Below are 26,461 nucleotides of genomic sequence, written 5' to 3'. Positions count from 1 at the left end.
TCTGAGTTTGTGGTGCTCCACGGCCCAGGCCTGTGACCAAGAGGGTGTTTGGGTGGTAGTGATGGATGGGATGAAAAGCAGATGCATATGAACGCTTTGCAGCACTGAGCAAGGCACAAAAGGTGAAGGCTCTGCTCCATCAGACACACGCGTCATTTAGAGTTGGTAACACCACCAGTGTAAAGGCTGGTGAGCACAACCTGGACCACGGGACACATAGCAGACACAGGTCATGCACAAGTATTTAAACGGAAGCTGGTGCCTAGCTGGAGACATAGTTAGGAAGCATTTATAAAGTTGGCTTGAAATATTTACATTGTCCCCAAGAGGGAGAACACGACAGAAGTAGAGAAGGAATACACAAAATGAACTGAAATACCTTGCAGAGGATTCTGAAAAATACAAGTAGCTGGCTAATCTCTAGCTGGTTCAGTGCTGGGCTTACACCAGCCAAGGAGTTGCTTGACACGATTCAACAAATATTGTTATATATATATAAGTATGACAGTCACTGCTATCATATTCAGCAGTAGCTACCACAGGACTCTGAGGTTTTTGTACTGAAGTTTCCAGTATAAACATAGCTGTTGGCATAGAAATGATTCAGTATCATGATTATTGATTACACTGGAGGCTGGTGGTATCTGAAGGTAGTTAGTCAAAGTCAACACAGTGAATTGTGTTAAATATGAGTATTACTTCAGCACTAATACTACTAATACAAATATACACTATCAATCAGTGACAGAGCGTCTAAGCAATAAGCATACAATGTCATGCCTAATTTGTGTGCTCTTAATTGTGATAAAAGTTCAAATTAGAGTATTGTGACACAAATGGCTGGCATTACTCGCTAGAACAGGGCTCAAAATTCTGGAATTAACTCTTGTATCTCTTAATTTCTAGTAAACTTTTTTGTCTTCTTGCACTTCAAACAGGCTATTACCCTCCTTCTCCAGCCAGTACTGAGATAGTATTTCATCAGTCTGATGCTGAAGGTACACACGTGTCTGGGACTGGATTAGGACTTGCTTCAAACTTTCCCCATAATGGACATTCCATGAGTATCGTAAGCAACAAGTACTTACTGACACGTTTATGTTGATGTCTTTTGAAAATGGAGCTTGAAGAAAGTCTTGGAAAACTAACCTGCCAATTTACTATGCCTTTCACTTGCCAGGACTAACTGCAGCTTAATATGAAGCCAGTGTCTAGATCAGAAAAGGCATTCAGAGTCACTAATTCTGTCAGCAGCACAAACGGGATTTTGGGAACACAGCTAAGTAAGGCCAAGAGAACTCATGCATATTAAATATTACTACCTGCTGAAACTTATTTGGCATGCAATAAACATTAAGGGCTGGCTACAATGGGAAATGCAACAACACAGGCCTGCTGCAGTGAGATGGCAGCAGGATGGGGGGAGCAAACTCGTGCTTGCCCCAAGGCTGCGTCCTCAGACACTAAAGATACTGGAGCAGCTTCCATAGCATCCCTCAGTGCAACACATGCAGTTCTGCACCACAACATAGTGTTGGGTAAGTGGCTGCAAAGCCCTTCCCATTTCTCTTTGCTCATACTTGCAGCTGACTCTGCATCTGGGATGTCTGCAAGGTCCCTGGAGAGTTTGTACTCAGTCTGTAGTGCAGAGAAAACAGATGAGGCCAAAACGCAGCTGAACTTGTGATTGCTCCCACTGCCAATTGTGCTGGGAGGTTAATGCAGGAATGTCAGCACACACTGCACCTGGCAGGCACTGCAAGTCCAGAGGCATATACATCTCTGCATGTATCGTGCTTGGAATGATCCTCCCTAAAATTCAAGAATGATCTTGAAAACAGAGGAAGTTCTGCTACAGAACTCCTGATCCAATTAGAATAAATCTGCTTCACCTTAGGGGAAAAGGTAAATTTCATCAGACAAATGGCTTGCTAAAGGCAGGGAGAGTTAAAACACTAGCATTTTAAGAATGGTAGTCCTGAAGCAATACAGATAATTATGCATAAGAAAATATGTGTTGAAGATGTGGGAGTTAATGAAACAGAACTCTTTGTATGTAGCCTCACAAACACTTGCAAATTCTTCTTCTTCTTTTTTTTTTTTTTTTTTTTATTATTAGTTTTTAGGTTACCTGGGAAGGAAAACAGCAAGGACAACACAGTGACAGAGATGCTGGGAAGACTTCATTCTGGTTAGGACTGCAGAAAACCTGAAGCTCTATAGACGCACCTATCTTCAGCCAAAACAGCAGGCCCGTATCAGACAAGAAGCTCATGTCTTACTGGGTAAAAGGACCATGGATGATGCCTTGCAGCTCCACTGACATCCTCTATCCCAGCTGAAGAGTTAGGCTATTAATCCAAGGTAAAGAAATCTCTCACAGTGGATGTCAAACCAGTTTATGAATGGCCAAGCTCTACAGTTCGGGTCCAAGCCTACACCTCAGTCACTTGTCTTCCATTACTCCGTATAAGTCTGGTTCCCAGTTTGTCTTTCCTTTCAGTTGGATACTCAGCTATGAAGTGGCATAACTTCCTTATCTTTCCAAAACTTGCAACAACCAACATTTTGGACACTATCTTCTTTCTGGAAGCTGGCCTAATTTTTCCAATCTCTAGGATGGTTCATTGCTACTGTAAGTTTCTGCACTAGTGAATCATTGTTTTGTGCATGGTATACTTATAAATGCTTTATAAAGGGTTTTCAAATAAACAATTGCTGGTTCAATAAATCATCAGTCCATTGCTACTGAGGCTGAAGGATCTAAAGGTTGTTTACAGCCATGGCTTAAAATGTTCTCCATCACCTTCTACTGTTCTGCTAATAAAATGCTCTATCACTCACTAGTCCTGTCTATAAGGTCTCACAACATTCGTATCAGTTACTCTATAAGCTACATTTTCCTGTAACCTTCAGAGTGTGAATATGCTTATTTACATATGGATGTCACTTGTTCAAGGTTTCTGTAAGGAACAGAAAAGACTGGAAGTCCTGTGGTGCATATGAGGCACACTTATCCAGCCACCCTTGCCAAGGCAAGAATTCAGTTTACTGAATTCACTGTAACCACAAGGTTAAGTTTGTTATTAGGGAACACACGATTTGTTATTATGGAGGACAGTATCTTTTTCATCTTATGTTTTTGACTCAGAGTGTCTGATAGTAGAAATCACAGTGGCTCCATCCGAAGTGTTAACTTGAGTATTGTATTACTGACTACACTGTTATAATAACCTGGCACTGCTGAAATAACATCAACAGTGCCGAGATGACACACGCTGTATCTCAAACGTTCCTTTTTCAAAACAACCTCTCTTCATATTTTCCTAGGCACAACAAGCAAAATAATTGTTCTTGCTCACAGAAGATAAAAATAATTTTCCTTCAGATCTTCTTTTACCCAGGGGAAATCTCTTTTTCCACCCAACTAAAGAGGTAATCTATTTTCTTTATCCTTCCACCCCAGTCCAAAAGCTGTGTCAACATGGTTAACTGGATACCTGATAAAGCTGTCAGAATGTGCATCTCCGACGGCACAGTTAGGAATATGGTGTCACTGGAAGTGACCCGTGCCTCTTCACTGACATTAGAGCATCCCTGGGAACGGCTATTATGATGCCCATAGATGTGGTTAATGCTGATACAAAGCAATCCATGAAACAACCTTTCACAACCACTCCAGGAGAGAACTAAAGCATAGACACAGGAAGTGTTTGAGATTTTGCAGGGCTAGCATGCAAAGCACAACATATTTTTTTAGCAATCTGCAGGACTGTACCTGCTGTGCAATTATGCTGTGCAATATAGGGGCTAGGATTTATATCAAAACGTAACAGCCAATTACACTCTAAATATTCTGCAGGTAAAGCATTTGATGAACTAGCATGAGGCACCACTTTTGAGTGTAATTAATCTTAATTAATTTCCTCATATTTAATATTAGCCTATCTGCATATTTAAAAACCTATCTGACACACCCTCATCATACTGCCTGAACATCTCCAAGTGATTTAAAATGAAAAATGGCTATACCAATTATTGCCTGTTTAACTGCAGTAAATGATTCTTAAATTAGTATTTTCTCAAGGCACGCTAACACAGAGATTGGCTTCTCATAGTTTTGGGGGGTTTGGTCTGCACATAAACTTGCATGCATTTAAAAAACAGTGTGAAGTTGTACCACTTTAAAGAAATGACTCTGACTTTGTGTCTGAAAAGGACATCAGTTTAATGCCAATTTGCACTGGTTTGGCTGATTTAGCAGGTTGCATTAACAGAAAGCAGAAACAAAGCCAGCATCTCCATACACACACACAATTGCTCCAGCAGAGTGAGACAAAGACTCGCATTGTCAGTTAAGCCCAAGCACCCCTGTGCAGTCAGCTCCTCAGGTCTGCTGACACAGGGAGCCCATCCAAACTGCGATCTGGGCTCTGATGTTGAACAAAAAGCCCAGTCTTCTCAAAGCTGCGTGTCCCTCCTTGAACCCAGCAATGCTGCTACACTTTCACTGTGAGCTTGTGAACCCAGTTTTATGCTTACATGGTAGGAAGCTCTTTCTTCTCTGTCCATGGGGCGAGTCACATACATCCTGCCAGACACAGGGTCAATGCTGAAGACTTCCATCGGCGGCTGGTCGGCTCCCACTCCAGTGATGCTGTATCTGATATGGATCTCTTTGTCCTTATCGGAACGAATCTGGATGAAATAACAAAGACAGCAATCGATAACTTTGGGACAAAAGCCATATGGATGTTTAAACAACTTTAAAGATCTGAGCCTGAAAGCTGCATAAATGTAATGCTGCTGTCAATTTTGACAAGTGAGCTGTATGCCAAAGAATTGGTGAAAAGCCAGGAAAAGTATATTCCACATATTTTCAACTATTTTTCTCTTCTTTTATTCATGACAATTCTCTAGGAACCATTGAAATTCTGACTCTTTGTCTTAGGATGGGGAAGAACCTATGTGCACAAAAAAACACTGTTAGGATGTTTTTGAACCCCTAGGCTCCTTAAAGTACCCAAACTGTTCAGCCATACCCGGAGTCTCCCAGGCATTAATCACTTCTGAAATGCTGTCTGCAAGATCCCACATCCTCTTTCTCAGTCCCTGTGACTGCACACAACTACTCCCATGAAATTTGAAAACCTGGGGCTGTTTGCTCCCTCTTTGTTTAAATCTGCTGGCTTGACAAGGCCAGGAATGCCAGTGGGATGTTACTGTTTCCTGTGGATAGCTTGTTGAGGAGAAGTGTGCTTGGCACATTGCTTTTGAAACCCCTTCCCTCCCATACTTTGAGACCACCACCACAAATGGAATGCAGCACGATGAGTTACACGAACCTTGGATACAGAGCCCAGAAAATAAAACAGGGAGGTTAATACGTTGTCCTAGCAACCCTGACTATCTCTTTAAACCCAAATTTAATTTTCTGATCAAATGCTGAAAGAAGTTCTTGCAACAGCATGACTATTCCTGAAAGTGCAAGGTACAAATAAATTACCACCCCCCGCATCATCACAAACTGTCTTGGCAGCGTAAAAGCGACGTGCATAAATTTTTCCCCAACGGGTCTATGAATACAACAAAGTAGTGGGAAGATAATAGAAACCTTGTAGCTGACTGCATGTTAGCATCTCTGCTACAGCAGCTTGGAGGAGCCTGAGTGGGCTCAGTGGGATGCAGGAGGCTCCTGCAATCCCCAAACAGCCCCAATTTGGGGAGTGAAGGTCATTTCCCAAGGGAAGAGGAGGCTTTGCTTTGTCGGGCAAAGGAATTGGGATGGGGCTGTAGGCTGCTCTCGCACTCCTCCTGTATGTGACCTACAGCTATTTCTTCCTCTCCTGACGCGGGAGGCTGACAAGATACTGAATGTGTTGGTGCAGAGTAATATCAGATCCCCTGGCTTTGAGAATCTCCTTTGATGCCTTTGTCCTGATCATTACCAAGTTTGTCCACTGTGTTCTTTGTACTGCCTCCACCAAATAGTCTGTTCCTGTTAACAGCTAATAATGTCAGTTATTACTAGACACTGCCAGGATTGATTCGTGCTGCACCTACACTTCTGGAGCTGAAGGTCAGGGAATAGAGACAGTTTCATCTGTCTTTTCTCTACAGGATTCACTGCTTGTTAGGCTGTTAGTACCAAGAAAAACAGATTGGACTTACACTGGTGTTTTAATCACTTAAAAGAGGTACCGAGGACACTGTGAAAGTGCCCTCATGATGCACACAATGGTTTATACAGGTTTTTGTGGGGCCCAGGGGATATCTGGAATAGGAACCCAAGTAGACATGAATGAATTCAATTTTCATTAGCAAATCTGTGGGTGAATAAGAGTACATTAAAATCAAGCTTTGCTTGTACAACTGCATTTTAATGATGGCAACTGACTCACCAGCTCAATAACTGAAGTCCACAGTCTCCATTTCAGAAAGTCAGCTTTCACCCTGCCAGGTGGAAAGGACTGAAGGTCGAATTCAGTGAATGTCTGTGCAAATGTATAGCTCAAGTCAGGGAGTTCAAGTTCTAACCCACCCTGTACACACTTGTAGCTAGGCCTAAGGTAAGTGAAAATGTAGGAAGCCACTGCTGGACCTCCAGGTTTGAGTCAGTGTGGGGTTCCCATCTTAGAAAGAGTAACATGGGACACACAGTTGTGGGTTTGTCTCTATCACTGTGTGCCTGCACAGCTCCAAAGGACCTATAACATGTCAGGATAAAACCAGCCCTTCATCCTTAACAAAGTTGGAAGAAAAAGAGAAGAAAACCAAACCCAAAGTCTCAGCACTTTTCCTGCTTTTTTGCTCACTGAAGCACAGGAGCCAGGAGGGTCTCACCAGCCCCAAGTCCCGCCTGGCTTAACTGTGGCTGTAACGAGCACAAGCACCAAACAGCACACCAGTCTCTTTTCAAGGAGCTAAAATGGAAGCAGTTTTAACCTGAATCACAGAAGGGGAGAGCCTCTTACTCCTTCATGGACATTTTTCTGCTCTATTTCCTGTGGCATATAGTACCCAGATCCCATTGCGATAGAAGCATTAGAAATGCATAGAGAGAGACAGGAACAGGGAAAAGGAGGCTGGATTTAAATATTCAGTGCTAAAGGCACTATATTTTATTTTCAGGAAACGCAGATAAACAGAAGCTCTCTAAGAAATCTATGTACAGTTTAATAAAGTGTATGCTACAGGATGTCCTTGCAGCACTTTTATTAGCATTAATAGGGTCTAAGCTGTCTGTATGTAAATCATTACAGATCTAGGAAATGAATTATATCATAAGACCCACACAACTTTCCCAGTCATACTAAGAAAAGTCCATGAGCTAATTATACTGCATTGAGCGAAACAAAGACAGGCAGAAATATGTTGCAAATATTCAGCAATGGCTCATTATTTGTTGTTAATTGCCATCATACTACAATGGTTTGCCTGTTGCCTGTACTTAATTCCACTTCCAGTAAGAATACAACGATGTGAAGCGTTCAGAAAAAAACATATAAGGAGTAGCACTTGTCACCGAAAGCTGCAAAGACCACTGACAATGACAATGAAGCATGGAACTTAATAGAACGTATTCCTACCAGTGAGATATTCATCACACAAAGGCACATGCTTTTTATATTAGAACATGTAATTTTCGCACTCTTAATGAGATTTTTTTTTAAAAAGGTGGGTTTTGTTTTTTGCTTTTTTTTTTTCTCCAGTAATCCTGCAACATTTTGACCAAAAGTTTCATTTGCATAATTCCCAAGGTGCAATTTAGTAAATCTTGTTGAGAAGTTAAGAACATTATCTGAATACAACGTAAGGTTTACTTCTTTTGTTGAAACCATTCCTGGAGCAGTTTACCATAATAATAGTAATATTAAGAATAAAACCCCCCTCCCAATTCCCCAGGAGCTCACTAGATCAGGAGAAAAGAATTACTGGTTGGGGAATTTTCTGGTTCAGCAGAGTTGCTTTTTCCTTCCTTTATGTCTGGGAAGTGAGAAGATGGTATCACACCCGTATTATATGGGCAAAATAGACATGCTTTTTAAAATTCATTTATCTTTCCTTTTAGAAAGCAGACAAGAGGTATACAGGGTTCTGGGTATCAGAACAGATGGCAGCAGAATAGTTTTCCTTAGCTGCATTTATACATTTTTTACTTGAAGAACGCTTGAGCTGGGCATGGTACAACACTGTGTATGGTATGCAGGATAAATGACGATGGCTGGTGACTGTCGTAAGAGGGATTTGCTTGTAAAGCAGCTTTTATTCTCCTAAAAACACCTCTGGGACAGAGCTTTGAGTGGATTTTACACTAATGAGGGAAAATGTCCCAGATCAAAAGGCAATTTATGGTGGAAGATGTGACCCCCTGATCCTATCTCCTGAACACAGGTGAAATTTTCCAGGCAGGAGGGATGCTAAGTATCCTCACATACGCTGACAACATACAAATGGACCATCTGGGAACTGCAGGACTGGCCACCAAAGCCACAGAGGGAACCTGCAGCAGAGCTAGGCACTGAACTCGAATTGCCAGATCTCCCCTTGGCTGTGGCAAGCAGGGACACAGCAGCCTTGCAGCCCAACAGTGAAGTGGGGGGCTGTAGAGAAGCCTGAGCTCAAAGCATTGATGCACCATCCACAACAGAGCACAAAGGCTGCAGTCAACATTCGCAGCTCGGAACCAGAGCACCAGGAGTCTGACTCAAGCTCTCAATTCTTTGGAGTAATCCCAGGAACAGGAGAAATCAGTGTGACTTCACAGATGGGTATTTTCCACTGCAGGTTCTGATATAATAACTAAACTATCTGAAAATGAACACTGCAACTCTTGAAGTAATACAGGGCTAAGCCCTTCAGAGCTGGCTTTCTCCTTTGTAGCAATGCCACATTTAGATGGACTTGAAAATCAGCCTGTGCTTCTGACACAGGACTGCATCCCGCTTTTACAGGTAAAACCTTATGGTTCTTGCATCTCCACAGGATTTACCACGTAGCTAAGCTGTTCGCATAAGTTTTACTGGTAAGCAAAGTTTCAATTGATGAGTTCCTCTGAGGAACCAGATTTTATCATTCTGTTTTGCTCCTTTTGATCCATACCTTTCAGGTGCTCATAGCACTTCCATTTCCCACTGCTGGGCTTTGAATTTACAAGTCCTCTTATCCTAGCAGATAAGAACCACCAAAGATCTCTAACTCTCCTGTGCTAGGAGCAGAGGCAATGCAGACTATGGAAAGCCATACAGTCAGCAGATTGGAGGCTGCCAGCAAGTCCATAAATCACACAGGTAAAGTGGCCCAACGGAGATTGTTTAGATATCAGTGAAGGAAATGCCTGGAAGCCTAGGGAAACAGAGTGTGTAATGACAGGTTGAACAAATAAGGACATCTGAGCCTACAGAAGGGAAGATGGGACTGTAACAACAGTATTTCTTTACCTAACAAACTATGCAGAGAGGATTTCACATGGTCTGGGTTCTGCCCATCACCATGTGATGTGTGTGTAAGTGCCTAGGAATGTATCTAGAGCAAGCATTGCAAGCCATTTACACACTTGCATTTCTTATCCACAGAACAAACTAGAAAATAAATTTCCTTTGAAGTTCTCCAAATTGCTGCATAACATATGGAGTTAAGAATGCCCTTCAAAAACCACTTAGTTTTCCAGATCTCCCACAGAATACTATGCAACATTTGAACTAACATGACCTGGGGAGACTTAGATTTGATTTTTTTTGTTTTATAAAACCCATTATAATTATTAATGAACACATAAAATAATGTAAATGATAAGCAGTAAGTAACTTTTATTATTAAGCTCTTAGCTATTTTGCCCATTAAGAAAACCAAATTAAAATAATTGAAGACTATAATCTGTCATGCATTCAAAATGCTCCATAGAAATTCAGACAGGCAAACATATTCAAAGCCTTTAAAAGAGCACACTTAAGAGTCAGTCTAAGCATTCCAGGATTGGCTCATTAATTTTAGTGGAAATACTTTAATTCAGCTACTCTTACTGCTTATTGAAATCCTTGCTAAGGACTTCCTCATTTATTTTTAACTGATTCTGCAATATGTTTAAGACTCATTTGTATAAAAGTTCCTAACTCTTATTTCACAATTGTTTTAGAAGCCAGTAAAGAGACACATCTCTAGCCCTGTATTTCCAAACAAATTATTGCATGCTGCTTAAAGAATCACATATGGTTTCAATAAATAAATACAAAAGTCAAATGGACAGAGAAAAATTAAGGCACATTTGTAGACCCAACAGGTTAGGGTGCTATTTATTAACTTCTGTCCCATTTTATCAAGCTTGCCAATGATCCCAAGCTACTTCCCAGAAAGAAAAGGAAAAAGAAAACACAAGATCCTCTAAAACAAGTCAGCTGTCTTCAGAGAAAACCATCTATTCTGCAGCTTGCAAATAGGATGCTTTGACTTGGCAAGGCAGCTATAATTTTGAGTATGTAGCTGTTTTAACTAACTACAACACTGGTCTTAACAGCAGCCTGCAAGTCTTTATCCTCTACTGGACAAAAAGACTATCAACTGAGCCAAGTTTCCCATGGCAGTGGTATTTGTGTACAAGGTTAAGTTAGGAAAAGGTCTCTATTGGTAAAGAAAGAACAGATGGAAATGCACATTTGTAATTGTGGATTTCTTTCTTCCCTCAAAAGGGACTAGTTCCATCTCATACATAACTTTCTAATAACTTTGTATCTGGTCTAAGATAGCCAGATAAACAGAAGACAAGGAAGCCTTTCCAGATTAAAATCCATCCTCCTGTATTGAATGCTTAAGTACACATTAAATCTCCTGGAACGAGTGTTTTTCTCTTTCCACATACTGTAGATAAAGAACCAAAGATTACATTTAGACTAGATGTCTAATTTTTACATAGATGAGAGTCACTGCAATGAATGCCATTCTTCCTTCAGTTACAAACAGCATTTAGCTACTATCATTACTACTATGCAAGGGCTTAAATTTCTTCCTCTTCCTTAAATCCAAATCCAAACTGTAAAAATGTTCCCTTTGTCCCAATAGCTGGATGTCTCTCAAGTTAAATTCCTCTGCTCCAGCTGTAATCTGTGCAAAGTGATTTATAATGCATTTATTTTGATGATAAACTAGAGTAAATCTAGTATGTCAGAGGGATTTAAGCTGTCATTTAAGTTCTTGATGTAATTAACCATACAGCCTGCATTAGAGAAAGAAATGAAACTGATGTCTGAACAAAAAAGAAATGAGCAAAATGTCTGAACCCCAAAGAGAAGAACCTCTCACTCATGCTCAGCTCATGTTCTGCTGCCTGCAGAAGAGGAGGTTCCCCATCCAGCTCTCCTACTTCTTACCAGTAGGAGTTTGCTTTCTCTGCACTGACCCTGTGAGAGCTTGGCTAAGGCACTTCACCAAATGTTCAGTTGCTGAAAGCTCCCAGTGTTTCACAGGTCCTTTGGCTTTCCTGTGTCTCCCTCTGTCCAAGGGCTGTTCTCCAGCGCAGCAGCTCCCTTCAGGCCAATTACGTCCACATGGGTACATCTCTCTGGAGCTTTCCACCTATGCCTGTTGTTAGCTTTGATAGTCCTCACTTCCTCTCTCCCTTCCAGGTTTTTCTCAACTGTTTAACAGGGGTTTTCTGCTCCAGCTGAACAAAAATGTAACATCAAGCAGATGGAGAACAGGAGCATATAAATCAGGTTCAATAAGGAGACCCTAATGCAGTGGGATAGAAGAACTTCTGCCTGCGATTCTGGCCAGTAACCATGTGTGACTCCATGCATAATAAGTACAGGATGAAGATGAACTTGACAGACTCATGGTCCAATTCAAAACTACCATTATTCTGCTTGGAATAAAAGCAAAATAACAATTGCCTAAGGGAACCATATTTCACACACAATCAGATGAAACGCTACAAGCACAGGATACCTGGTGCTCAGCAGCACAAGCAGGCTCAGGATCTGCTGCAGTTTAGCTTTGCTTTCCTTACCTGCTGAAACACAAAGGATTTTTCTGTAGCATGAGTTGTCTGGACACACCAAGACTGAGGTCTGCAGGATTCATAGTACCAGTCTGGTTGCTGTGTAACTCTCCAGCCATGCCAAAGTTTCCAAGTGGTGACTGGGACGAACAGCAGTCAAGACAAGAGCAGCCCTGCCAGGTCTCTGCATTTACAGTGAAAACGAACTAAACTGCAATTTGTGGCATGCTCTTCATGTTTAAATAATTAAGTATTTTTCATTACTTACTATTATGAAGGTCAAGAAGCTAATGTGCCTGTATCGGGAACTGGCCAGTGCTCATGGACCTTCCACATTTAATGGTAATTGATACAGCAGAGTGATTTTTAGAGCAACGTGTGCCTTTCTTTAGGCCTTTTGCAGCTGGTTCAGTTTTTAAGTACTCCACTGTGGAAATGCTTCGGACTGCAGCAAGGTGAGTGAAAGGGAGAAGAGCAGCTCTGACGGAAAGAGAAGATTATTATGGACCAACAGAATACTGCCACGTGACTGCCAATGTCTTATCACTGCCAGCACACTGATAACAGAAGCAACAAAACTAATTTTTACTACTCTTCCTCTTATCTCTCTTACAAGAGAGCAGATTCTTCGGTGTAGTGACTGAAGGCATCCCAGTGGAGTCGCATGTGCTGCTATCAGATGAATTTTGGCCCTGAAGAACTGATACTGGTTCACCCTGTGCAAGATGCAAGGAGCTGATATTAACTAACTGGGATTTGAAGCAGATGCACAAGCCTTCCTCTGCTATCAAGGATGCTCCACGACAAAGTCAAAGCAAATACCTCTGAGAGTTCAAATCACACTGTTCTTATTCCTGTGTTAGAGAAGTCATGACAGGCAAGAGAAGATCATATCTATTTATGAAGGGCTATATGCTGTTATCCTTACATAGGGCACGATCTTGCAGCACCTTCTTACAGCTGACCCTACTGCTGTCTGCTATGGTTATGCATAAACAAAGACGAAGTCAAGAAAAATACATCATGGTAGCGGGACTTGGTCCTCGTTTCTTTTTGAAGTGCGTCTGCCCTGAAGCTTTACATCACATCTGCCACAAAGCCAGCCTGGCAAAGAGAATCCAGCACCTTTCTGAATGAACCTGAGCAGGAAACCTGAATGCTCAGTGCAGAGGATAAACAAGGGTAGCAAATACTGACCTGCACAGGAGTAACCTGATGGCTGTAACTAATGATTGAAGCACTCAGCAAGTACAAATCAGTGTAGACTCACTGGCTTCAAGCAGAGGCACGCTGGTTTATTTCAGCTGAAAACCTGGTCCATGGCATTTAAAAATTAAGCTGCACAACAGAAGAACAAGTGAATAACAATCTTTGTACACCACCACACAGCAATTTAACACAAGCAGCGTTCCTCTTGGTAGGACACTGAGCTCAGACACAGGGAAAAAGTATTCAGTAGGGACAAACACACTTGTGTTTTTCCCGGACTTAAGGGATATAATTGGTCTTAGTATGTAATGAGCTCTGGCTTTCCCAATCATGTACAGCCATGCACTGAATCCCCATTTTGCAGAACACATATATTACTGATCATGGAGAAGTGGTGCTGCGGCATGATTGCGAATGCCAGTCTCAGCATAAAATTAAGCTTTTGGACCTGTTTGCACATAGCTAACAATAGGAAAAATAATGAAACCCTCTAATGTGTATATTTTGGAGAACAAAATCTGCTGAGGCTCCTGTTTGAGATGCTACTTTAGGATGCTTGCAGAACAGGATTTAAAAGCTCTGCAGTTCTCAAAGTCTTTCTAGTAAGTTTAATTACAGGAAAAACAAACCAATTTGTTTGTTCTGTAGGGTGGATTACATGGCACAGAATATACATAAGTTATTTCAATGGTCAGAAAAGGGAAACACCGAGTGTGAGGAAGCAGAAAATGAAGTTCCCCCTATGCACTTACAGGAGCAATGCTAATGGGCATCAGTGTAGGTCTAGACTTGATGATCCTTATGGATCCCTTTAAACCTAAGATATCCTATGATTCTATGATTTATTGTCCCCTGAACAATGCCAGTGAGATGACTTTGGTCCTAGGACTCACCCTCATATGTTCTGCAGACAAAATACCAGATTGTCTATAGCGTTTCTGTGGTCTCCAAACTCTGCCCCACCACTTCCAAGTGCCGAGCCTCCCGCATTCCTCTCCCAGCCAGCTCCCCTCTCCCCCAGCACCCCGTTTCTTTTTCCTGCAGCTCAGTGGCTTTGCTAAGGGTCCCCCCCGGCAGCTGCAGCTCCACTTTGCAGAGGTACCTTTCCCTCTGGCATGAGTGCCCTCAAACACCCCGCAATTCTGCTTTGAGCACTAGGGACAGGAGATCACCTTCTAGGAAACATCAAACCTGGCTGAATCTGCTCATTTGGAACGAATTCACAGGGCTGAATTTTTTGGCATGTTTTTCTCTTTCATTAACTATACTTCTGTGTGGGTTAGATCCAAGACCCTGCTTACTTTGACTTGAATCCACATTAAACTTATTCACATGACTTATTGATGTGCTTCCTGTCCACATGCTTTTAACACAAGAGGCAGACAGCTCTGCTGGAGCACATGGCACCATACATTAAAAAAGTATTTTCTGACAGTTTTTAGAGCATTTTTACATCTCACTTCTATTTACGGCACATTCAGTTTCTGAGTTTAACCCCCCAAAGCCAGCAGCAGTCCTCAAGATTCATGAGCATGGACACAACCACAAGCCCAAAAACCCCACTAACAACAACTGTGTGCATGGTGGCACTTCTGCTTGCAGAAGGAGCAAAGCACAGAGGCCTGAAAAAGCAGCTGAGGAGCAAACCTGCAGCTTGGTGGCCTTGGTGAACAAGGGTGGAGGGGTCCAGTCTCATCTTGGATGCTAATGCGCAACTGCCTTTTTAATTGCAGATACTCTGACAGACACACTGAATTTCTTGTTTAATTCTTTTGCAGTATTATTAATTGATAATTTAATTTCTGATCTGGTGAATTACATGCAATTCTTTCACCATCAGTGAAATGACAAGTTGAGAGCAGAATAGTTTAGGTAAGCAGATTGTCAGTGCTTATGGCTGTAAGACATAATTATGTACAGCCAACTGTGTAACACGCTTGAAAAAATTATAAGCCTAGGCACAGAAATTAGAATTATTTCAAGATGAAGTTGTACAAATACAGCTGCAAAAAGCTGAAAAATCCTATTCATTTATTCCAACTGTAGTGGGTAGTGCAGCGGGGTTCCAGCTCCTGCCACCATGCTAAAGAAAGTTTAACTATAACACACAACATATAAAAGGCTGTTTAAATCTAAACATGGCTCCAGAAAACTATTTCAGCTATTATTTATGTACTCATAAACTTCTGGGCATCAGCTGGTAGCTTGGCATGATGACTCCTCAGTGTGTCAGGGCAAACATTAAATGCTAAATTACCATATGTCAGTTTAGGGTAGTTAATAATTCCACCACATCTTGGACAACTTGAAGGCTTTTCTGAAACTGCTGTCAAATTGAATCCTTCCTTCGATCAATAAGGTAGCACACTGAAATACGCTATTTGTGGTGTCTGAAAGAATAGATTAGCAAAGCACTGTAAATGCAACTGGCAGGGACTAACTCCATTTCTTAACCAGAGCTGCCCAATACCCATATCAATGCTTTTGCAAGGCGACCCATGAGAGGAAATGGCATGTGTCTGTCCATCACCTATCTATTTCTCCATTACATGCACCTCTAGCTTGCCACCAAAGCCCCCCTACAACCCCTGAGCTTCATGTTATCTGCAGATCTAACAGGCAGCAGTTAATTATGGGAGCAATGTTTGTTTCACACCACTGGCTCTATCAATTGCAGCAGAAGGAGTAAAATAGAGAAAGACTGCAAGCATAGAGAACCTGTCCGACCCTCTGCTTGTCTTCCACACTGTAATAGAAATATCTCTGGCAATACTGAGAATAAGGACCAGCAGCAATCCCTGAGAACACCCAAATAAGGTAGGAAGTACAGAAATCTGCACGCTGGGCTTTATTTAAAGGGGTATTACCAACCCCAAATCACACTTCTGCTGCCACTTTTACTCTCAGTCAAGTACAGCTACAACTAACACACATGATTACAGTAAGTAAAAGAGACTGGAAGGAAATGTTATTTCCTGTGTGCATTTTACAGCATCAATAACACATTTCAAGATACTCAACACTTGCAAATTGGGGCCAGATCATCAGTGCAATTGTGTTCCTGCCAAAGCACCTGAAACCCAAGTAAAATTATTTCTAGGCTTGCTGCACATCTATGCAGAAAATCTGGCCCTGGCTTCCCACAGTGCAGCCACAGGTTGTTTGTAGCTTCTGTATGAGCCTCGGACAAGATTTTTACTTAACAGAAATGGAAAGCAAAGGTGTTGCATTGCAGATGGCTTCACTGTGCAGCACCCACCCTGGCCCTCACTCTTGTAAGCAACCCTCCAGGAACAAAGCTGGGAAACCCTGCCCCAGCTTGCTCTTTTGACACACAAATCAAAACTGAGCTCTTACAACATTTCTGTGCTTTCTCGTGCTCTTTACCTGTTCACTGTATCCACTGTCATATCAGATTTTATTTCAACTGTAAGTCAGAAACATGCCCTCTAGATCTCACAGAGCCATCCCATCCACTACCCACATCATCTTAAAGCCTTGCTGCAGACTGGTGACAGCAGGAGCAGACCTGAAACATGGTGGTCCCCAACAACCACCAGCAGAGAGTCAATGAAAGCCATTTCTTACAGAGCATTTTTTGAAGCATTTTGGGTTTCTTTTGTAATTCAGGGCACTCCATGCGATCCTCCGTCGCTGATGGGTTTAGTCGTAGCAGTTGTTCTCAGGCTGCAGGGCCCTGAGAAAGTGCCGTGAAAGTCACTGGTGGCAGGAAATTGCCTTCATAATACTTTCAATTTAAAAAAGTTGATAATAACGCAGGGAATAGGTCCTATGGGAACTGAGAGGGTTGAAAACAATCCACCAGTGAAAGAATTATGAACTGCTGACTTTCAGCATTTAATTGAGATGGAATTACAGGTCATCTTCCTCTATCAATCTCATACAGGCTCAAAAGGTGATGCTAAAAAGGAACAGATTATTATTATTTCACACAGTATCCTTTTCTAATCAGAGGAAATGATAAGAAAACAGTCTGTCACATACCAAAACCACGTGATACTTTATAAGCCATGCCTTGGTCTCTAAGCTAGCGTAAATCAGCACGGCTTCTTAAAGTTCAGTGGCTTTACACTGATTTCCACTGCCTGACAAGCTGACCCAGGATTTTTGCAGTGATTAGAGTAGGATATGGCTTCGTATTTATTTCTAGAAAAGCTGAAAGTTGGCTCTTGTGCCTTTGAGAAGCTGGATGTATGCAGGGCAATGATGTTTCTTCAAACCCTAAATCTTCAGAGCTTTTCTTTTTTATTTCTTAATACGAAGCAGAAGGAAGATTTCCTGACCCTCTGAACTATCCCTGGGTTTGAATACACTACATGGTATGCCTGTAAACAGAAGAAGAGAGCTCTTATGTGAAACTTCTTCAACCGCAGAGGATGACGGACAGCAAATGGGATGCAAGCCAAGGAACATGACAATTAGCAGAGAGAAAGTTTCCAGGGTTTATTCCATCAGTCAGCACTTAAGGAGGCTTTGAAGGGGAAAAAGCATCCTTTTTATATTAATCCACTACTTCTGCACTTTTCCCCTATTCCATGGATTTAGTGCTTAGCTGCTAAATATCTATATGCAGAGCTTTATTAAGAGGAGTCAGTTTACTTTTTGAAAGATTCCACATCCATTAGTTTACAGAGAGAAATAAAAAAAGCCAAATCATTTTGCCTGCTGCAAAATCCAGAGTTTAAATGCGATTTATTCTTTCCCAGCTTTTTCATACTTAAAGATAGGGATGAGAGAAGAGCTAGCATTTCTGGCAAAGTTATTTCTGGTCATCACCTTACTAAAGAGTCAGGTTGTGCTACTGATGATAAAGGAACTCAATGAAAGCAAAGGCAAAATCCCCCCTATTTCACCCCCTTCCTGTTCTGTCTTGGCAGACTTCACATCTGAAGAGGCACCTTACTGTTCCAAGAGAAAATATTTTCTTTCTTCTTTAAAAAGAAAAAGTTTTCTCAAGCAAGAAGTTGGGCAACAGCAGGAGACAATATCATGCCAGTATTAATTAGCAAATTCCAAATGAATCATAGTTTGTGCTTAGCGGGGTATGCTTGAAAACCATGAGAACTTTCAAAATGCTGTGTTGAGCATAACAGTTGCAGCTCATTTTTATGTATTTTTTTAATAAGACTAACAAAGAAAGAGTAGCTTTGGAAAGGCATCTTATTCATTCCCTCCATGGCCCCATTCCCAGGCATTTGTGCTCTTGCCCATCTCTTTATTCCAAGGATGACTCCCTGCCATAGCTCATCCCTTTTGGTTTGAGGCCACTACTGGGGGACAGCGTTTTCCCTCTAATTAGGAGGTGGCATGTGTGGTTGTCCACACCGTGCCCTGAATCACCCTAGCAGGAGGTGCGCTGTGACATGCCACACTTGTCATCTCCACACCTCTTTGATCCCAAGTCTCCAGGACTCCAGAATTTGCCTTCCCTGCAGTGGAGCAGTGCTCCTGCTGCCGGGCTGCCTCTGTGCCAGGGCTCCCATCGCTCTGCGGGTTGGTGCTTTCATGCACCCAACTCCCTGCCTCAACATAGGAGGCAGAGCCAGAGAATGGCTACATATGGCAGCAACTGCAGTGATCAGCTCTGATCTTAATTTCAGGATTATTTAGGTTGTGATTGAGCTGAGGCACCTGCCTGTGCAAGGCTCATCAATTCTCTTTGATTTGGAAGACTCTCTGCATCTGTGTCAGATTGTGAACTTCAATTTCAATGCAGAGCTTCATTGCTGTTTTTCCCTCTCTTTCACTTCTATATTGAATTTAAAAGACACAGGAGTTGAGAAAAGAAACTGGTGCACTGGCATGGGGTAAGCAGTAATGGGAGGTTATGAGCATTCATTCAGGTAGCCCTTACTAAGAAACGCCAGCATTTCAGCTCCTAACTTCAGGGTGATGGTAAATACACAAGAGATTGGACCAGAAGCATCTTTGACCACCTGATCCAAATTCCCTGAAAGGCTCAGAAGGTTGGTATGGAAAGGTTTCACTGGCTATACTTGAGCAGGCAGCAGAAAGACCACACAGATATCCAGGATGTGGCCAGATCAAGCTGGGAAAATGATGCTGGCGACTCAGCTTCAGAGGGGAGGATGGATGAGCCACCCCAGGTGCCCTTTCTGCCAGTGAAGATCAATACCACTTTCCAGGGAATAAGCTCTTTCAAGGTGGGTAGAGGCAAGGAAAGACACTCCAATTTTTAAAGGATTATGGTCTAAACACAAAGAATGCTCCAGAGCAACAAGAAAACTCATACAATGAAACATTATGATTTTTTCTTGGCCTGTGTCTTTGCAGTCACAAGAAGCATTTCAAGCCCTGTCTGCCTGTTGGCTGGGAGGAGAAAGAGAAAAGGGAAAACGAAGATACCATCTCCTCCCCATTCTGCATCAGGATAACCCTGCTGCTCGCAGAAAGCAGGCTGTGGAATGATTCAGTCACTCGAATCCACATCGCACAGTGTGGGTTTAATTTATCTCAAACCTGTCCACTGTGATTTAGCAAGAACAGCGATAACTGTGAGATTCACATCTCCTTATACTCTCCCTTATGCTGGCAAACAGGATTGACTGTGTACACAAAAGCTGGGGGCTATTACAACCTAAGGGACAACTGCAATGTCCACTGGGATCCGGAACATTCAGAGCTGTTTTAATCAAATTACTATCGATTAGGGACAAACTAGAGCCTACTGAAGTTAATGGACAGATTTCCATCGACTTCAAACGGCTGTAGAACAGCCTGTAGCACAGAAAACAACCATCAAAATGAGAAAATGTATTTTAGTCTAACCCTAATTGCATGAGATGAAAGAACTGCTTTAGCTGAAGCTTTCTGAAACTATTCTGCCTGAGACAAACAACAAACATCTCAAATAGTCAAAATCCAGCAAAGCTACCAGTAAACCAGAGTCTGATAACAGCAAGTGTGGCCAGCCACAGGTACCAGAGACCTACAAACAGATATATTAGCTCTACCAACAGCTATGGAAGCTATCCATTAAACCCACAAATCTTGAGACCTAAGAGGGATAAAAAGGATTTCTTCTTTTAAATTTTATAAGGGAAAAATTAGGCCTGAATACTGGGGCTCATGACTTCACTGACCTTCACAATATTAGGTTCTTCCCAGAGCTGGTGAAATTAAGTGTTGAGTCTGTGGAAGAAATTACTTTTCTTTTTTTCCTATTAAAGAAGCTAAACTGAAAGAGCACTTCAAATAGCTTGCAGGAACCAGCAGCACCATATTTTTGTCAACTCCAGCATTACACTTCCCCAGCTTTCATGCATTCAAGAAGTTTAGCCAGTAAACAGATAAATCCCACTTGAAGTCACTTGTGCTGTGCTTGACTGGCAGGGGAGGCTGTACTGGCTTTCTTGATCACACAATAGTTGAGAAAATTTGAGGCAGTAATTGTAAGAATAAAGATTCTGGATTTAAATGTTCCGTCCTGTCTATTTCCTTCTTCTGTCAACATTCAATGGGACATTTTAGAATTATATAATCATAGAATGGTTTGGGTTGGAAAGAACCTTAAGATCATCCAGTTCTAACCCTCCTGCCATGGGCAGGCACAGCTCACGCTGGACCATGTCACTCAAGGCTCTGTCCAACCTGGCCTTGAATGCCAGGGATGGAGCATTCACAATTTCCTTGGGCACCTTGTTCCAGTGCCTCACCACCCTTGCAGCAAAGAGCTTCTTTGTTATATCCAATCTAAATTTCCCCTGTTTCAGTTTGAACTTATTATCCCTTGTCCTACCACTACAACCCCTGATGAAGAGTCCCTCTCCAGCATCCTTGTAGACCACAAATGGATCAGAATAAGTACGAGAATCTGCCCTTTTAGTTTTATTTTGATGGATGGATGAAGACCCCAACACCGCCATTAGCACCAGGAGAAGAATGCAAACATCCAACAAACATCTATCTACCAGAGCCCTGATCACCATTTTCTACCATTCTTTTGGTAGAAAACGATTCAGAACATTGTCCACCAAAAGCCCAGGCTTTCTAGACAACCCCTTCATAAACACCCTTTGAGAAGTACAAATGCAGAGCACAGCAGGAGCTGCTGGCAGCTCTTTCTGCAGCTATGCTGCCATTTTGAACTGCAGTGTTCAACCAAGGGAGATGTTGTTTATCACTTTCCTTTACATTGCTTCCATCTAAGCGTCACCTCAGCGGTCCTCTCAGGGTGTGCAACTGGAGCACTAGCCAAAGAGCATTTACCTCCACATTGCTTCAGATAACCATGACTGGGACTGAAAGAGATGGTTCAAGCATCTCTTAATGTTCTATTAAGTGTGGATCACTGACAGGGTTGATTGTAACAGTTTGACATGACTCCAAAGGAGCTGTTATGGTCTATTGTATCAATAGGTGCCTAGGGAGCCTTTAATCCACAGATGCATGTGTAATAACAGCATACTAAAACACAGCATTTTTTTTTTTCCTTTAAAAGTTACTACTTCTAAAGCAGTAAAAAAGGAGCAAAAGGACTGTTCACTGTAAAAATAAAAGCCCTTTTTTTCACATGACAAGCACAAAAAAGTCTGAGACCCAAAATTTTTCCCCTTTCAGTTGTAATAGAAAAACGATCCAAAATGTTTATGCCAGGAGACAATTTGGAATGACTTGTTTTCCTGCTGAGCTATAATCTTGGTCAGCGGGAATGCTACTGATGTGACTCAAACGGTATTGCTGCTGTAGTGCGAAGGAAAGAAGGGGTGAATTGTCATAATTCTTAAATTAGCAAAAGTGGTTTTGTGTGTATGATGTGTGAAAGTACGAAAATAAGCATGGGGGAAATGGTATGTTTCCCTTGGAAACTGGTAGATGGATTTGATTAAGAAAAGTCTACTTCTACATTAGGTTCTCATGAGGTTCCTGGGTACTGCAGAGACAGGCGCGATGTGAAGGTGCACAGACAAAGACTGTTTTAGTGACAGAACTGAAATGATACTTGAATATACAATTATCACTTATGAAGTCATAGGCTCCTTTTTTCAGAGCAGATTCTTTCAAAACACCTATTTATGCAGGGAGATCTTGGTGATGCCAAATACCCACAGCACAGAGGCATTCAAATTTGTTTTTCTGGAAAATGCTATTAAATAAAAAAAGATTAGCTTAATAAAGAATTCTGTTTGTAAGAAAGGAGTTAGCAGATGCTTTGGAAACGTTTGATTGCTCATTCTTTAAACTGAACCTTTTTGTAAATACAGAATAGTTTTTTAGAAAGGCTGTAAGGTGCACAAACACCCAGGATCTCTGATGAGAAGCATGCAGACTGTTCAATCCTATTCCCATTTAGTCCTGACACAGAAACACATCCATAAGAAGTTCTGTAAGAGAATAAACTTCCTTGCTCTAGCAATTAAATCCTTACTTGCACAAGGGTCTTCAGGTTTCCACTGACAGTCATGACAGAAGAGAACCACTGTCTCCTGGGAATTTTAATGAAATTTTCTTGGATGTAGAACTGCACTTGTGTAATTTGGCACATTCCAGGCCCTAGGCCTTCAGGGGAAAACAAGGCTGGGTTACAAACCCCACACAATAAACAACATTTGACAGTGTGTTTCAAAACATTATTTAAATAGAGACTTCTGTTTGGGTTATTAATGCCTTTAATATGGATTCACATCTCCTCTTTTTATTACTTTGTGTGCCTTTCTGGTTATTTAAAGCACTATGAAAAGAGCTGGTCAGCACTTCAGAGCTCCCACTGCTCATCAGCAGTAGATGCTGACCATAAAGTTAAAGCCAACACAAAAAAAGCCCCAACCCAGAACTATTTTTCCTTCTCTCAGCCGAGGGAAGACAAACACATCCATCCTTCTCCTGTCCTGCTCCTCTCTGCTTCCTACTGGAGAGCAACACGGAGCCAGCACTGAGGTTGCCAGCTTGCTTTAACTAAGCATATGCGAGCTCTTTACAGCTATTAAGCGCTGTATTACCTGGACCAAATCTGCTACTCCATCAACTCCCAGGCAAGTGTTAGAGAAGGCCTGCAAGAACATCTTGCATCCTCAGAAGAAGAATCTGTGGCTTGAGCAGCACGTGCCCCCTCCCTGTGCACTGCACTGTCCTTTCCTCAGGGCAACAGCTGGCTTTGACAGCCTGTGTGTTTGATGCTGTTGGGTATCACTCACATGGGAAAAGGGTCACGGTTTCCAAGTAATCTGGTGGAGTAATGGGAGGACGCAGCGCGCAGCAGCAACAGCCAGAACATCTCTGCAACCTGACATCATGTCAGGACACCTGGACAGTCAAAAGAAAACCAGAGATCTCCTGTGCCCTGAAACATCTGGTCATCTACATCGGAGCAGTGGTGCCGTCAGATAACACCAAGTGCATCTGGCTTCTTTCTTGTTTGCTCCATCTTCCACACTTTCATTCTGAAGTAATTCAAAGCTTGGATCTGCTGCTGAATTTCTAGTGATCATGAAAGCTGGGACCATTAAGCCCAGGCAGAACAGGACAGGCACAGTCCAAAGGTAAAAACAACCAGTCCTACCTTCTAATCCACCTACTGCTGTAGTCCCAGGTGCTCTCAGTGATAGTTTCTTTCCCTGACATGCCAGATGTTTATGTCACATTTTTCACATTAACAGCATAGCAAGGAAATGAAGAGCCAGACAGTTCATGTTCATGAGTAAACTATATATATATATATATATATATATATATATATAAATAGAGCAAGAGATCTAATCCATTTGAATTCGGAAATCAGATCTCTGGGGATGCTTTAGATTATTGCCCTACAGGACACCCGGAGTTTTTATCTAACCTAACAGTTTTCCTAATAGCAAAATGTTACTAATGAATAATATGGCTGGATGAAAACACTTTCATTAAGTCACTTGCAACTGGATTAAGTGTATCAAGATGTTTTCTTTGATATTGTCTTGTCAGTTCATATCAAGTGACTCTTCCATGCTTTCATGTCAGGTAATTCCCAAGAAATTCATGGCTACAATCTAAAATAAATGTGTGACTTTCAAATCAGTGAGAGCTGAATGATAGGAATTTTAAATGGCTAGGATAAAACTGCTAGCTACTTCATAACGCTCATGCTGCTTCCAGATTTAATACCTGCCTTTTCAAACACTATCAATTCACTTAATATGTCAGTGGGGAATAACATTATTTTATTTTCCTTTATAAGGATCACGAACCATTTTCTCTCACAGAAATATACCAATTACCCACATGCCAATTGTCCCAGACACACTCTAATCTTCCAGCATGGACATTCACTTCAGACACACACAAAGCTTTTGGATGCTACAAAAGAACCACTGCGGGCTAAATTCTGGACTGATGCAAGTAGGCAAATTTCTGCTGACATCAATGGAACCACACTTTCCATCACATGTTCTGAATTTTGCCCTCTGCCCCAAGAACCTGACAAATGCCGATGGAAGTCAGAAAGAAACCTTTCATGTAAAAAATACTGCATTTAAGGAATTAGCAGAACAAAGCCATTAAAATAGAGGCTAGAAATAAGAGACTATATTGTTCCCTTTATGCTGGGATAGGCAAGTTGTGTCTTATTCCACCAGCTGGGACACTTGAGGATCAGGAATTACTGCTGGGGCATGGCACATGGTGTTTGTACTGCTCCCTGCTCTCACGGGATCACGGGGCATGAGGAGTGCAATGGGAAAAAGGAAGCCAGTCTTCAGGAAAGGCCGTGTTCAAGGAAACACCAAGGGGTCAGGTACATGTGGTGGCGCAGCCTGGCCACTCAGTGTGTGACACTAGATGCCATGTCCACAGGGCACAGTGAGCTAGCGCCAGAACCAGAAGCTGTGTATCTAAGGCTGCCCTCACTAATTGGTCCTGCTGAGATTTTGGGGCTATTAGCCAGGGCAGAGTGCCACACTAATGAAGCTGTACTGCTTCTGGACTGGGGCTGGGAGCTCTGTAGGGCACTGCCCTGTGCTGAGCAGGCTTTCAGGCTGCTCACAGCCACCATGGCCATCCCTGCCTGCTGCTGCCCTGTGCTGTGTTGATGTACTCCGTGACTGTGCCACAGGAACTCTGGCTCCCACAAGCACTGATGATAGAACAAGCTCTGAGCAGATAAAGGAGCTCTGTTATTCTGAAGCTGCATTCACTGACTACATCCAGAGCTACCAGCTTGCTCTGCCTTTTGCAGTCTCCCATGGAGGAAACAGAGCACTGCTGTCTGATCCTGGGAGACCTGGGAATTCTGCAGCAGGTCCCTGCCAATTGATTTCTGGTACCGAATTGTCTATCTGCTTCAGCACTGTTTACAGTGATTTATTCAGAGTATATATGCATATACATTACATATGCAGCTCTCACCAATGCTTGGTAGACCTCATTCTGCATTGATTGGGATGTGCTGGGAGATATGCCAAATGTAGTTAGTACAGAGTATCATGTTGTACTCTGAAGCATGTACCTTGAACTTACCAAGGCCTTTCAGCAAGAATACTTACCTGTCCTGCTCTTTTAAGAACTATTAATAAAGCCTCAGTTTGGGACTTTACCTCTTATACCACTGATGCTAACAGGTTATGGACACAAATACCATTCTCTACAGACTGGTGAGCTAACTGTGATATCCTAAACACTGGAGGATATCAGCCCAAAGACACAAATAGTATTTTTTAGACTCTGTCTATCCAGGCAGCACATTAAGAACTGAACTGTAGAAACCAGCATTTCAAAACCAAACCTGCTTTGCCCCTGGGGACTGATCATTGCATGATATTCATCATGGGTAAGAAATGATGTTATCCTCTGACTGAAGCCATCACAGAGCTACGGTCAGAGCTTTGAGCTCACATGGTTCTCTTTACCCCAGAGAGAGTCCTGCATCTGTCAGCCCATTTTTATGATATCCCCAAGAACAAATGTTACCCTTCTGTACAGTTTGCTTCTATCAACTGAAAGGTTAAAAACAATTGGGCAGACTTCCTCAAGAAACACAGCTAAACCCAAATCACACTAAAGATAATTCCTCTGATTTCCAGATGTTCAGATGCCTCACACTGACCAGCCTGCCTGAGCTGACAGTGGACTTGTGAGCAACTCTCCAAAACCCCACGTTACTAACCGTGCTGTGTTGATCAGACCCCATTCGTAAGGCTGATATAACATTAAGATGGGTTAATGGAGCAAAACTATAATGTCAGTCCAATAGTGAACCATACTATACATTTGTCTGATACTGTGGCAGGGAAATATTAGGAAGAAGAG

The 26,461-nt window shown here is 42.1% G+C and overlaps 1 protein-coding gene across 1 annotated transcript in view; it reads right to left on the bottom strand.

The window, feature by feature from the left end:
* The window catches only part of LOC308226345 (cadherin-4), a gene marked incomplete at its 5' end in the record, with an annotated part of 462,244 nt that overhangs the window by 97,045 nt on the left and 338,738 nt on the right, over positions 1-26,461 (bottom strand). Inside the window, one exon of the mRNA XM_080628000.1 lies at positions 4,543-4,698. Within this exon, the coding sequence (XP_080484126.1) occupies positions 4,543-4,698 (156 nt within the window). The remainder of the gene's footprint in view (positions 1-4,542; positions 4,699-26,461) is intronic.

Source organism: Psittacula echo (assembly GCF_963264785.1).
Source record: "Psittacula echo genome assembly, chromosome: 12".
Lineage (NCBI taxonomy): Eukaryota > Metazoa > Chordata > Aves > Psittaciformes > Psittacidae > Psittacula > Psittacula echo.
Note: the sequence above shows the minus strand (reverse complement) of the source record. Positions and strands in the feature narration are given on the sequence as shown.